The sequence below is a fragment of the Muntiacus reevesi genome, chromosome 2 (assembly GCF_963930625.1).
Source record: "Muntiacus reevesi chromosome 2, mMunRee1.1, whole genome shotgun sequence".
Taxonomy (NCBI): domain Eukaryota; kingdom Metazoa; phylum Chordata; class Mammalia; order Artiodactyla; family Cervidae; genus Muntiacus; species Muntiacus reevesi.
Window position 1 is genome coordinate 76,877,884 of NC_089250.1, and position 14,491 is coordinate 76,892,374.

The following is a 14,491-nucleotide window of genomic DNA, read 5'->3' on the forward strand; positions in this document are numbered from 1 at the left end:
ACATGGAACTGTATTCAATCTCTTGTAATAATCTATAATGGGCAAGAATTTTTTAAAAGAAGAATATGGATACATATGTATACACGTACATAACCGAATCACTTTGTTGTGTACCCAAAACCAACAGCATATTGTAAACCAACTATACTTCAATAAAAATAAATAAAAATAAAAAGGCTCATGACATAACCTGCAGGCTTACAGGCAAAATTCTAATTAAAGGGAACTTGACTTTTCTGCTGCAGCAAAGATGACTTACTACTTACTCTATCAAAGTATATTTAAGATGTCACTGTTACAAATCAGAGGGTCTGATGCTCAGGAAACAAGTAATTCACTCGTCAAGTCAATACCCACTAAACGCCTATTTGGGCCATAGCACTGGGATGTTGATGAAGGAAGAAGAGAAAAGAGGGAAAGAGAACACCAGGGTGTGGGGTGGACAGGACATCCTTCCGGTCAGCATGTCTGGGTGCTTACAGGCTGGCTCTTGTCTTTATCCACCGTGGCCTCCATCTCCCAAATTTGCTGCCCATCTGAAAAAATTTAGAAATGACAGACTTTGAAGGAATTCTTAGCAACCGAAGATTTAAGACAAAAACTCACCAACTTATACCGATCTTGGCTTCTAAGTTTGATCACTCCAGTAAAGTACACCCGCGTGTCTGCATTAGGTGTGCATGTATGTACATATACGTATTTTTGTTTCTATAAACGCATATTTCATTTTGCAAAGAGAAGGCACATGGACAATAGAAAACTGGGCAACGCTACAAAATCAGGGAAAAAATAGAAATTGTCCATCATCCCAAAACCATTATCTTTTTTTCTCCACATTTAAATATCTACATCTTTCTTTAAAATACAAGGATTATTATATGCTTTACTTTATAATATGCTTTGTTCAACCAAAGACTATTTCCAAAATGTTCTGCATATGCCAAGACTTGGTCACAGGGGCCCCATTACAGACCCGTGGCTGTCCCAGACATGACTTCTCCATCGTCTGAGAACACAGGTGGCTCGCATATTCTGTCCTTGGAGGTTTAAACAATGTCCTGGCTCGCGAGGCCTGGGAGAGGGAGAGAACACGGGCGCCCACCCTCCACCTTTTAGCCAACAGAGAGCCTGGCTCTCACGTGACTCATCACAAGAGGCGTGGAGAGGTTTCGGTGGTAAACCCTCCTTCCCTGGAACAGGGCACTGGCTCCCCAGTTTGAGGCCAACAAGTTGGGCCAAACAAAACTCTGCGTTTGCAAATAATAGATTTCTTTTGCTGACCACCTACATCAGCCAGTGGGCAGTTTGGGGCTGAAACAAATCATTTCCACAAGTGTTTCCAGGGTGTTTTGTGGAGCACTGGCTCTGAAGAATATTAAATGGGTTTATGAGAAAGGAAAGCGAGCTCTACCAGCTAGTAAGCATTTGGCAAAGGCAGAGTCAGGCAAGTGGATTTCTTTACTGCACGACTGCTCAGGGCCTTTGATCTGCTCAGGTGTAGCATTAACTCGCCAAGGTGGGCTGGGTATGTACCATGTCCCGACATTTGGCCAAAGGACCCCCACCTCTCTTTGCAAGCACGGTGATTAGCAGCTTCTGTGATAGGTTAGATTTGAACCATGTAGTCTTGGACCAGCAGGTTTACCCAAAGAAACCGAGTTTCCAAGCATTATTTCAACTCGTAGAGGACCTATTTCCCAACATAATAAATAACAAAAACTTGTGATTGCCACCAAAGCTGATGCAATCGAGAAGATCTGCAGAAAGAACAAGCACTAAGCCGGCTGGAGCCCTCTCCAACAAGCCAGTCTGCATGTCCTGAAATGATGAGGGGAGACACAGGTTCATGCCCAAAGGGAAGAGATCCCTGCAGAGGAAACCAAGTTAGAGTTGCCACCGTCTCACCAACACCCAGCACATGGTAGGTGCCTAGTAAACATTTCATGTCTGAATGTACAAAAGTGTCAGCAGCTCCAAAGGCTGTTGACGGGGGCAGGGGAAAACCAGGAGCTGACATTAGCCGCTGCTCAAAAGGAAGCAAGAGAGGACGGATGGACAGACGTCAAGGAATCTGAAGTCAAGTCATCAAGACAGGGTACGTCCAGTGTGCGAAGCCCTGGACAGAGCTCTTCTGAGAAAACCCTCGCTTTTTTAAAATCAGAGACAGGTCACAGGTCATCGAAGAGACACGTGTCCGCCTCTCAGATGGCAGTCTGAGCTAAGCACAGGTCCTCATCAAAAACCACATCCTCACTAGCTGTAGTGTGAGCTGTGCCAGAAGATCAAGCAGCAAATCAACCCAAGAAAGGAACAATGTTGATGTCTGGGGTGTCGCCCTCCTCCTCAGCCTCTCACTGGCTGGACCGAGTTCTTGTATCACGTGGTTCCAGATTCCCGGGCCCATGCAGCTCCTCCTCCAAGTTAATGGAGGTAGGTAGGCACTGGCGGTGGCTTGGCCTTCAAGACTCAGCTGAAGTCTCCTGTTTTGGACCAAGTTATCCCCTCTGGGTACCCCCACATCACCTGTCCTACTGCCTCCCCCATCCTATAGGACACCCTCAGGGGCCATGACTTCATTTCCTGCCCCAGGACTCAGTCATCTGTTGACATGATCAGAGTTTATTACATCGCTGCAGTAAGTAACAGTTATAACCTAAGTGGTGGCTGAAGCAGAAAAGTGCTTCTTCAAAGAAAACAGAGGTCCATGGGATGGAAACAACCCAAGTGACCATCTGTGGATAAAGGGAAAAACAAAATGTGGTCTATACATACTGTACGGATATGAGACTTGAACCATAAAGAAAGCTGAAAGCCGAAGAATTGATGCTTTTGAACTGTGGTGTTGGAAAAGACTCTTGAGAGTCCCTTGGACTGCAAGGAGATCCAACCAGTCCATTCTAAAGGAAATCAGTCCTGAATATTCATTGGAAGGACTGATGCTGAAGCTAAAACTCCAAAACTTTGACCACCTGATGCGAAGAACTGACTCACTGCAAAAGACCCTGATGCTGGGGAAAGACTGAAGGCAGGAGAAGGGACAACAGAGGATGAGATGGTTGGATGACATCACCGAATCAGTGGACTTGAGTTTGAGCAAGCTCCAGGAGTTGGTGATGGACAGGGAGGCCTGGCGTGTTGCAGTCCGTGGGGTGGCAAAGAGTCAGACATGACTGAGTGACTGAACTGAACTGATACATACAGTGGAATATTATTTAGCCTTAAAGGGGAGCAAATTTTGATATGTGCTATAAGCATAGACCTTAAAAACATGAAATACACCAGACACAGAAGGACAAATATGGTTTGGTCCCACTCATACGAGGCACACAGAACAGGCCAATTCATAGAGACAGAAAAGGGACTCCAAGTTACCAGGGCCTGAGGAAGGAGAGAATTATTATTTAACAGGCACAGATCTCCTGTTTCAGAAACGGGAAATGTCCTGAAGCAGTGCTGTGTTACTTAGCATTGTGAATGCATTTCATACTGAATGATATGCCTACAAATGGTTAAAACGATCAGTATTATGTTATGTGTAGTTTGTGTGTTAGTCACTCAGTCATGTCTGACTCTTTGAGACCCCGTGGACTGTAGCCTGCTAGGCTCCTCTGCCCATGGAATTCTCCAGGCAAGAATATCGGAGCAGGTTGCCATTCCCTTCTCCAGGCGACCTTTCTGACCCAAGGATGAAGCCAGGTCTCTCCTGCATTGCAGGCAGGTTCTTTACGGTCTGAGCCACCCGGGAAGCCCAGGGTGTAGTTTACCACAGCCCTTTTTTTTTGAAAGCCAACTGGCCTATAGGATGGATTAGTGGCTTTTTAATTAGCTGCTAACATTTCAAGATGAAATTTCACCTAGAAACAAAGATTTTGCTCTTGAAAAAATAATTCTGAGAGGTGGCACAGTGCCTGATTTTTCCTTCCCTTCGAATATGGGTCTTTTCACCATTATTTCCATTTTTTAAGGCCCCAAAGGCAGTTTTAGACATTTGGCCTGGCTGCCTGAATGGAGGGTGGGGACGTGCTCCCAGAGAGCAGGGCCCCACCGCGGTCTCGTTCTCTGCTTTCTCCCCGGGACGATGTGTCTGGCGCTCAATAGATGCTCAATAAACACAGGTGGACTAAATGCACAAACCAATCTCGGGATTCCCCGGCACTCAGCCCATCGCCAGAGCTTGGGAAATGGCCGGCTACTGGCCACTCTGCAAAAAGACCCCACAAAGAGAAATCACCGCGTGTCAGTGAAGAATCCTTTGAGGGAACTGACTGAAGGAAGGAGCCTGTTATTACAGGTGCAGACAAGGAATCAAACTCAACCAGAGCCACTCAGCCCAAGTTCTAGATAATTTTAGGTAATCCACCTCCGGGTTGCTACCCTAGGTCCGGGACTGGGAAAACCTGCCCAGAACAGAAGAGGCTCGAGAAGATCAAGTCTGCTTCTACTGCTCTGGGCTGAGATGAAATAAAGGACTTCGGTCTCTCGAGCAGATGTTTGGGCAAACTTCCCCTGTCCTAAATTAACAGGGGCTGGCAGCCAGCACAAAATAGGCTCTTCCAAGTCTTTACTCAGAGGCTAAAAGAGCCAGCTCCTTTGGGCAAAGAGGTTGGGTCTACAGAAGCCTCAGCAAGGCTCTGTAAGACAGAAACAATGAGGTGGGAAGCACACGGCTCAAGAAACATCCCAGTCTCTGCTCTAACTTGGCCGTGGTGCCAGGAGCACACGCGGCCCTGGGCCAGGGGGTCTGTGGATGGATGGCCCCAACAGTTGGCTTAGTGGAGTTCTTGTAGGCAGCTCTTGAACCCTCTGATGGAGCAGGGCAGCATCGGGTCCAGGCTGGAGTCTCCGCAGTCAGCCTCGTGTCAGCGGTGGGCTCACGTCAGCACCCCCGCAGAAAGGAGCACGCTCTCAGAAGAAGGGAAGCAAGCTCGTCCTCGCTGGGGCCGGTGAGCGTGCCACGGGGCTCCAGGCGAACCGGGAGGAAATCAAAGTGTCAGTTTGGGTTAGGGAACCGCGTGTGATGCTTCCCAGGCCTGGCTCTGCTTTTTAAAATTAGCTCCCTTCGCCATGAAGATGGCTGAAGTCATTTGGGTCTGCTCTTTACGATTGCTTAACAAGCAGAAAAACTCACGCTCTCTGGATGCACGGGCTTAATGAGCCGAGCAGATGAGGGGTGGGGGGGTCAGGAACGGACCCTCAGGATTTCATCCACCCAGAATGGTACCACTGGGCTCTCAGGCGGCTCAGTGGTAAAGATCTGCCTGCCAATGCAGAAGACGCAAGTCCGATCCCTGGGTCGGGAAGATCCCCTGGAGAAGGAAATGGCAACACACTCCAGTATTCTTGCTGGGAAATCCCATGGACAGAGGGGCCTGGAGAGCTACAGTCCACGGGGTCACAGAGTCAGCCACGACTGAGTGGACCACACCTCCCCTCTTTCCTTCCGCCTCACCACTTCCTCGGCAGGCTTGCCCCACCTCCCCCCCAGCCCCGTGTCCCCATCTGCACAACTGCAGTGAGTGTTCAGCGACCCCCCCGCCCGCCTCCACCCCGAGCTCATTCTCCAAAACAATCTTAAAAATGTAAATTCAATCATGACATCTGCCTGCTTAAAAGCCTCCGACAGCTACTCGCTTCTGGAAGGAAAGGCAAACTCCTCGCCACGTCCACAGGGCGCAGCCTGACCTGACCCCCGCCCCCCGCGACCTCCGCAGGCTTGATTGGTGTCCCACGCGCCTTCACCCTGCACCAGCGGCCTGGGTCTGCTTTCAGTTCCCTAAACACCCCAGGCTCAGCCCCAGGCTGGGACCCTGGCCGGGGCAGTTCCTCCTGCCTCAGACACTCTTCCGACCGCCCATCTGGCTCCCTGTTTCCCACCTTTAGGGCTCCGCACAAAGCCACCTCCTCAGGGAAGCCCTCCCTGACTACACAGTCCATGGTTGCCAGATATGAGAAACAAAAATACGGACTGTCGAGTTAAATGTGAATCTCAGAAAACAAGGAGTACTTTTTTAACTACCAGTATGTCCCAAGCTCTGCGCCACTGCGTGGGACACACTCAAACTAAGAAATCTGGATTTAAGTTAGCATCCTGTATTTTTCTCTTAACCTCCAGACCCTTTGGTCTTGCTCCTGGGACTGGTTCCTCTCCTCACAGCACTCCCCTCATCTCAAGGAGACCTGCTTGCAGGCAAGTTTGAAACTAGCCACGCCCCGAGGGCAGGGACCTCCGTGGTCATATGCCCCCAGGGTCTGGCACAGGACCTGTGCACAGTAGGTTTCTAATAAACATCTAGGGAGCAGCCACGGAGCCCCTGGGGCCGAGGGCGTGGAGGAGCGAGGCCAGAAGAGCACGAGCCCGTCGTCTGCATGCAGGCCAGATTTCAGCTCAGCTCTCGCCCCAGCCCAGGGGCACCTCGTCTCCGCGATGGGCTGTCATCCCTAGGTGCCCTCCACCAGCTCACACGGCCATCCAGGGAACCGGGAAGTGGGGGTGTGGGACCCAGCCTTCCTCTGACGCGTGCTGTCAACTCAAGGAAGTCTGCCCACCTCGCTGAGCTGGCTTCCCATCTGTAAGATGGGGTGGGGGCGGGCCGTTCGTCAGCCTCCCTCCATCGCATCAGGCCTGACAGCAGCGTCTGATGGCTGGGAGCTGAGAGGCAGGGAAAGGCTCACCTGTGCCAGCAAGGACCCTTCTCCCAGACAAGAAGACAACCCAGGCCTTACTCAGGTAAGTAAACCGAGCTCCCAGGGGACACGCGCACAGTCAGCTGACATCTTCTGGGCACCTACCATGGCCCAGGGCTTTCAGATCCTCGACCTCCTTTTATGACCCAGATGCCACCAAACCCCCTTTTACAGATGGGGAAACCAAGTCCCAAAGCACATACGATGAGGTCTGTCCAGGCTTCAAATCTGCTGGATGGTCCAAAATTCAGCCTGCTTGCCCTTAAACACATACCACTCTTACTTTTTAAAAAAGTATGCAACCAAAACTATAGGGAAAAAAAAAACGCAAGAGGGTGTCAGACAGTTCGTTAATAAAAGATATGATTTTCTCAACGGGGGTGGAAATTCCAGCCTGCTAATTGCAAATTACAGAAAGTCTGTTGGCGCCAAGAACAATTTCTGACGGTGAAAACACTAGGGCCCATGTTAATTAGAAAACTCATGTCCTCTTTTTAAGGCATTGAAATAGCAAGATCCTTCAAAGTCTGTTCTTGCACACAAGAAGGCTGGAGTTTGGGCAAACACTCAGCCCTCTGAAAAGAAGACCATTTTCTCTATCTCCGGGGGGGTAGGGGCCTCCTGAGCTGCGATCTGACTTCTGTTGTTGGGGGAACGCTCAAAGTCCCAGCCAGCTGTGTGTAAGTGGTGGGCTCTGGCCCAAGGGACCTGTGACACCGCGGACATGAGTCACCAAGGGCAAAGGTCTACAGAGCCTTAGTCATGGTCAAGCCCAGCTTGAAGGCTGACCTTTCCCAGAGGCAAGTCCAAGGCAGAGAGACTCCCAGACCAAGTCAATTGTTTCAGAAGACACCAGATGGGGTGAAGCCAAACCCATGGAGAAAAACAGGTGGGAAGAGGAGGTGTCTTCTCTTAGTGAGTTCCAATGTTTCCAGGGGACGAATCCATGGAAAAGTACTTAATTTAGCAAAAAAATTTTTATTTTAAGCATATGCATTTATATTTATTAAACAAAGCTCAAAATACAACCTTTGGGAACCTCCAAGTCATAAAATGACTCACATTAGGATGTGATGACTCAGTGGGAAAGAGGGAATTCCAATTCCACCACCCACGCCTTCTTTCTAAAAAATCAATTTGCCCTCTCAACAGGTGATAGGAGCCTCTGCCATCAGACTGGTCCAAGAAACCGTCCAGCAAAACAAAACACAAGTTCTCTTCAAACAATTTAAGTTTCAAAGCTGAGTAATCCGACACAGGCACGCTTCCAGCCTACGCCCCCGCGGGACTCAGAGGGCCACGGAGCTACTTGGCCAGGGCCAGGGGGAGGGAGGGGGGCTGAATTAAGAAAGATTTACCAGCTGAAAAATTCCAAAACTCTGTGTCATGTGGAGGAACCTTCCAAAACATTGGATCCCACCCAGGCGCGGCGAGTCGCGCAGAGCCATGGCAACCCCGTTTCCGCTGCCACATCACTTTTATTTTTGTGTCCTTAGATTTTTTCCTGTTTTGCAATGTTTTGCTGGGACCCCCGACTCCGCCTGAGGCCTGGGTGGCCGGGGGCCAGGGTTACCAGCTGAAGTCAGGAACAGCCTGGACTTCCCAGAGTGAACTTTGCCTGGGGAGGTTACACATTTCTTACATTTCAGAGAATATAAGAAAGGCTTTTCAGCAATTACTGAAAATGGTCAATAGGAAGCTACGGATCATTCTGTGGGGTTCCTCTTTGTCCTCATGGATGTGACTCGAGAGATTCCTCTGGGGTTGATGATAAATGTTCCCGGGATTCCAGCTCTGTCACCAGCTGGGAGCTGACCTGGGGCCCATGGCTTGACCTCTGTGAGCCTCAGTGACCTCATCTGTAAAATGGGATTAATGCTGCCTGCTTCTCCAGGCCCGTGTGATGATTAAATATATTCACTCGGCAACATGTATAAGCACCTGCTTAGCAACTAAACCACAACCACCATAAGCACCTACTGAGGGCCAGGGTTGTTCCAGATGCTGCAGACTCAGCAGCAAACACCACGTTCCAGCCCTCAAGGAACTCTAAATGTGAGTCCAGATAATAAATGAGCAAAAAACAACAACAACAACAACAGACAAGATCTCTCCAGTAGATAGGACTTCCCTGGGGATCTGGGGGGTAAGACCCTGCACTCCCAATGCAGAATTCAATCCCTGGCCGGGGAAGTAGATCCCACATGCTGCACATATGGATCTCAGACGCCACAACGAAGATTAAAGATCTCACAAGACCTGGTGCAGCAAAATATTAATAAATAACTGGTTTTTTTAAAAGGTGATTCTCACAGAGCTAAGAACTTCAGAGAGGGCAGGGCAGGGCAAGGAGGGGAGGTCGAGCACCTTTGGAGCAGATGGTCAAGGAGGGGCACCTTAAGGACGTCGCCTCTGAGCTGAACCTTATAGAAATGGGAGGATGCAACCCATTGGGAAATAGCAAAAGCAAAGCTCCCCTGATGGAAAGGAGAGTGGGGTGTCTGAGGACAGAGTGAAGACAATATAGCTAAGGCCCCAGAGTCAGGGGGCAAGCCCAAAGGGCTGAAATCGGACAGACGGGCCAGGGCCAGCTCACGCGGGCCCCTAGAAGTCCTGCAAATCATTAAAAATAGTAATAAAAACAATATAATAATCATTATTATTACTGCTGCTATAAATAAGATGCCACTTTCCAAAACACCGAGCTTTTCTAACTTAAGAAACACCACGCTCCCCTTCTCCTACTGTTTTTCCACCATCCTCCAATTTGTCATCCCGCTGGAGTGGAAACTGCCAGTTCCATTTCAGTCGACGGCTATAAAAAGCACACTGGAGCTGGTGGTGCGGATGACCCAACGTGGGGGCTAAGATTAGCCCGGGAGGCTGTCACCTTTCCTTAATGTGAGAACCAGCTGGGGTTCCCCTTCCTTGGAAAACTTCAACTGTTCCACTCCGCCCCACCCCGCAGCGGCCCGGCCAGCCAAACTGTCCATGGAGATGGGAACGCAGAGCCGTTTTGGAAAAAAGAAGTTGAGCAACAGGGATTCCCCCTGCAGAAGGCGGTCCCGGGCTGGGCGGCGAGTGCTTGGGGTCAAAAGAGCAAGACCAGCTCCCTGCGAATACAAGGGCATCCCCCCACAACTTGTCGGAGCCTCTGGGGGCCAGACATCCCGCCAGGGAAGCCCTCCACTCCTCCGGGTCCAGGGACACCTTGCGCACCCCAGCCTGTCGTTGGCATCGGTCCAGGGACCGCATCCACTCAGGAGTCTTTTCAGTTAGACATCGGACAGTCCTAAAAGGACCCCCTGCCCTCAGTGACCCACTGCAGAACTCAAGAGGCTATCTCACCACAAAATGGCTCAAGTCAGTGGCTCAGAGCAGCTGAAGGATCTCCAGGCAGACTCACCTGGTTCTGACCTTTTTCAGAGTAGAATAGCTAATGATCAGGCTCCCGAGGGGCCAACCCAGCACTGCCATTCACCAGCTGTGTGATCTTTACTCAGTTATTTAACCCCTCTGTGCTCAGTTCCTCAGCAAAAAGGGGAAAAAAAAGAAAAGAATAGTAGCTATCTTCTAGAGCTGTCATGAGGAATCAGGTTGTTAATACCTATCAAGGGCTCAGAATAAGGCTTGGCACCTAGTTTATTATCACTCATTCTTGTTTTTCAATGTCTCCTGGTTCCAGGAGATAAAATCATACTCAGCCTTGTCCTTCCACAGTCTAAATATAATAACAACTGCTAATATTTAACAAGCATCTATGCAAGATGCTAATAATAGAGCCTAAAATGCCAAGCTCCATGCAAAGAGCCTAATCTGTATCATCTCATTTAACTTCCCCATCTCTCAAGTGAAGTAAATTATCTGTATTTTACAAAAGAGGAAATGCTGGCTTAGAGAGGTGAGATGACTTACCCAGGATGGGAAAGCCACCGAACGCACAGATCACAGATTCAAACTCAGGCCATGTGACCTCAGAGCTACGCTGGTAACCACCACAGCTGACAAGCCTCCCAAAGTCTGCCCACGAGGCCTATGCCCGGGGCAGTATGTGTCCGATAAGTGACCCACGGCCTGAACGAGGAAAATGCTGGAGAGACCGTGAAAGTAACCAGGAACCCTCCCGATGCACTGCGTGCCCACTGCTTGCTGATGCGTTTAACTCTGGGAGGGAAAACTGGTAACTCACTGCCTGGAATCGGAGGTCCAGGGAAGCTGAATAACAAGATGATGCTGGATATCATCTGCAGGAAAGTCCCCCAGCTTCTCCAGGCTCAGCCACCTGTCTGTCTGGTTAGATGGGACAAGATGCAGAAAGCAGCGGGCTAAGGGCACACCCACAGAGAGGAAACGTCATCACTCCTCTTATTAACACGCAGCTTTTCAAAGCTGAAAGAGACTCTGATTTTTCTCCCTTCAAGAGGTAGACAAATTTCTTCTGAAACCAAGAGAAGGAAAGCAGGAGAGTAAATGTCTGCCTGCCTGCCTTCCATCCTTCCATCCATCCAGCAAATACCTATCTGAGGCCCTTGAGTAGCCTCACAAGTACGTGAGCTCCCGGGACAGTTGAAAGCTGTCTGGCTCCTAGCTCCACAAGGAACGGGGTAGCACCTGGTCCCCGAGCCATCCCTCCATACTTCCAGCAGCCCCCCAAGGAGACTGCTCACCTGAACATGGAGAACAGCCTGTCTATATATTCTCAGCATTTTCCACTCTGCCAGTATGGTGCCTTGAAGCCACACACTTCTTGTGGAAGTCAGCACAAGACCAGCAGGATGATTTCCTGGTCCTAGAGACCCATCCAAGCTGGGGAGGCTAATACTAACTTGGCTATTTACATTTCATGCCACTCTCCTGCTTGAGAACCCACCACGATTTCCTATTACCTTACTCACGTGCAGACTAAGTCAAGGCCGTGTCTCTACCTGGCATCAGGAGACTGCTCTGCTCTGGGCTCTGCTCATCAAAACACTTCCGGGTGATAACCAGCCTCTACTCCAGCCACACAGGTCTGCCCTGTCTCATGAGAGCCCAGCAACTTCTTGCCATAGAGAATATTGTACACTGTTTCACCGCCTGAAAACTAAAGCCTCCTCCAAAATATATCAAGATGTGCAATGCCTTTAAGCCCAAGACACCACATGTCCACCTCAACCTTAGGAAATAACAGTAACAAACATCATAAGCTAATACATACCGAGCACTTACTAGATACAGTTGGCTCTCTGTATCCGTAGGTTCCACATCCATGGAGTCAACCAACCACAGACAAAAATATTCAAAACAAAAAAAGTTAAAGTTCCAAAAGGCAAAACTTGAACATGCCACTCACTGGCAACTATGTGCATAGCATTTACCTCTTATTAGGTCTTCTAAGTAATCTAGAGTGGTTTAAAATACAGGAGAGGATGTACACAGCTTCCACCAAATACTACACCACTGTACACAAAGGACCTGTGCATTTTCTGAGTTTGGCATCTATCAGGGTCCTGACACCAATCCATTGCAGACTCTGAGGGACAAGTGAACCAAGCATTTATGCTCTTAATCTCATGACCATCCTATAAGGTGTGACTGTCACCATCCTCATTATACAGAGAAGGAAACTGCTGCCCAGTGAGGTTAAGCAACCTGCCCAAGGTCCCCCAGCTAGGAAGGAGGAGGACTGGGCTTTGAACGCAAGCCGTCTGGCTGGAGCGCGTGAGCCCTTACCCAGCTGACCAAAGGCAAGAACAGGAGGCTCGTCACAGGGCCACTTACAGCAGCGCAAAGTTGGAAGCAGCCTCAGGCCCGGTGAGAGGAGGGCGGTTAAACAAAGGATTGGCAACCACAGGACGGATGCAATGCACCCACCTACATGTCCATGTTCCTCCTCACGACACCATCATAGCCCCTCGCACCCGCAGGGCCTGACCACGCGCCCTCTGAACCGCTCAAACCCATCCGTCCGTCTCCCCACACCACGGCCCTATTTCATGTCATTTTTCTATTGCAACGGCATCAGCAAGCCTCTTTAAAATCATCTGCCTTCTACCGTGCTTCCATGATGTGAGGAAGCAGTTCTCACACCCTGCACACGGGGCCAGCCCATCCCAAGAGCAGGCTCTGCGTGGACGGGGGAGGGTGCAGCCTTTTCAGTGACACTCAGACCCACTATGACCCCGTGTCAATGGCGACCCCCAGAGGAGGCGCCCTGGTGCAAACCCCACAGTGGACAGCCTGCCTGTTATCTTCTGTGGGTCATGCTCAGGGCAAAAAACAGACATCAACTTGCCTTTGATCTGACCTGAGATCATGTCCATAGGCAAGAAGAAGAAAAAAGCTCAGCCTAGCACCCATAACTATCAAGCAAATTATATAACCTGATATTTTTCCTACTTCAGACCATAGTCTTTTTACCACGTCCTCATTGGTAAACACATTAACAGACGGCCCAAATTAAGAAAGGATACACATGTCCATTAAGCCTCTCATAGCAAAGGGTGCAAAATTCAAGGGCTAATTCAGCACGACTTTTTAAATTAAAAAACAGGGCATTTCCGGGATGGGCTGAAACCACTACCGGCCCAGTATTGGTGGAAGTTTCCAATTTGTAAGTTTCCGGAAGGTAATTTGAATTCTACAAAGCAATATGTATTTAAAGCTCTCAAAATGACTACCCAAAATCCCACATGGGAATAAACCCAACATAAACAAAAAAGATACGCGTGGAGTTTCATGTGTAAGAAGACTAATTAATTAGTCCTACAAGTATAACCAGATTAACCGCAGTATTAGTTACAATAAAAATATAAGCTGCCAATGTTTATTGACTTACAACATACCTGGTGTTGTCATAATTACCTGACACGTATTAACTCGTTTAACCCACGTGACAACCCCATGGGGTAATAACTCTTGTGATAATCATTCTATTCATTAAGAAACAGAGGCAGAGAAAAGTCAGGTATTTTGTCTGAGATCACAGAGTGGGTAAACAGCAAAGGCAGGATGTGAACCCAGGAAACCCAGGGCCTGGATGTACGATATCCCGCATGTACGATTAGGCATTGTGCTGTTGCTACTCCCTGTTCGATAACAGTCTAAAATCTGAAAGGAAAAAAAAAAGGTGTCTCCTTATGTGTAAAAAATAATTTAAAAAAAAGAGCTGGGGGTGGGAAAAGCCTTCTCATCCAACCAAACAAGCCAGGGTGAGTTAAGATACACCATGGGACATTCACGCAACAGTGGACCGTGTCGATATCAAGATCGCTGGAGACCAGGGAATTTCTCCCGAGTGAGTAAGGAAAACGCTCCACGATGGGATCTAACACCCCAACATCAAGAAGACAAGGATGGCCCCTTTCGCATGGCGCGCGGAAGGCGCTCTGACCTGTGGTCTTCTCGGTGAACACGACTTTGGACTCGGCCGTGAAGTTCTGTCCCGTGAGAATCATCTGCTGGCCGCCGTACACCAGGCAGCCATCGGTGTCCTGTCTCTCCACCATGGGCAGCTCGTGGGCGGATCGCTGGGCTGTGGGCGAGAGAAGAAGACCCGCTGCGATGACGGGGACGCCCACTCGGAACCGTCCCGCGGTCGCACGGGGCACGGGGCACGCTGCCCGCCTCTGTCACTGCCAGCGCGGGGCCCTCACCCCGGCAACCGGTGACGCTGCAAACGCCACGCTCTTGCCAACGTGCCCGAAGTCTCTGGGGCTAATGTTCTCCTAACAACAAGTTAGGAGCGTTAGTTCATCTTCATGACTCAAGAGACCAATGCCTGCTCTCCTTTTAGGAAGGAGAGGAGAATAAGAATTTGATATTTTTA

General features: G+C 49.5%; 1 protein-coding gene across 3 annotated transcripts in view; it reads right to left on the reverse strand.

The window, feature by feature from the left end:
• Positions 1-14,491, reverse strand: part of NFATC2 (nuclear factor of activated T cells 2) — a 158,982-nt gene that overhangs the window by 47,859 nt on the left and 96,632 nt on the right. For all 3 annotated transcript variants that reach the window (XM_065922193.1, XM_065922191.1, XM_065922192.1), the window contains exons 6-7: positions 14,057-14,197; positions 481-536 (exon numbers count right to left, since the gene is read on the reverse strand). In XM_065922193.1, coding sequence (XP_065778265.1) covers positions 481-536; positions 14,057-14,197 — 197 coding nt within the window. The remainder of the gene's footprint in view (positions 1-480; positions 537-14,056; positions 14,198-14,491) is intronic.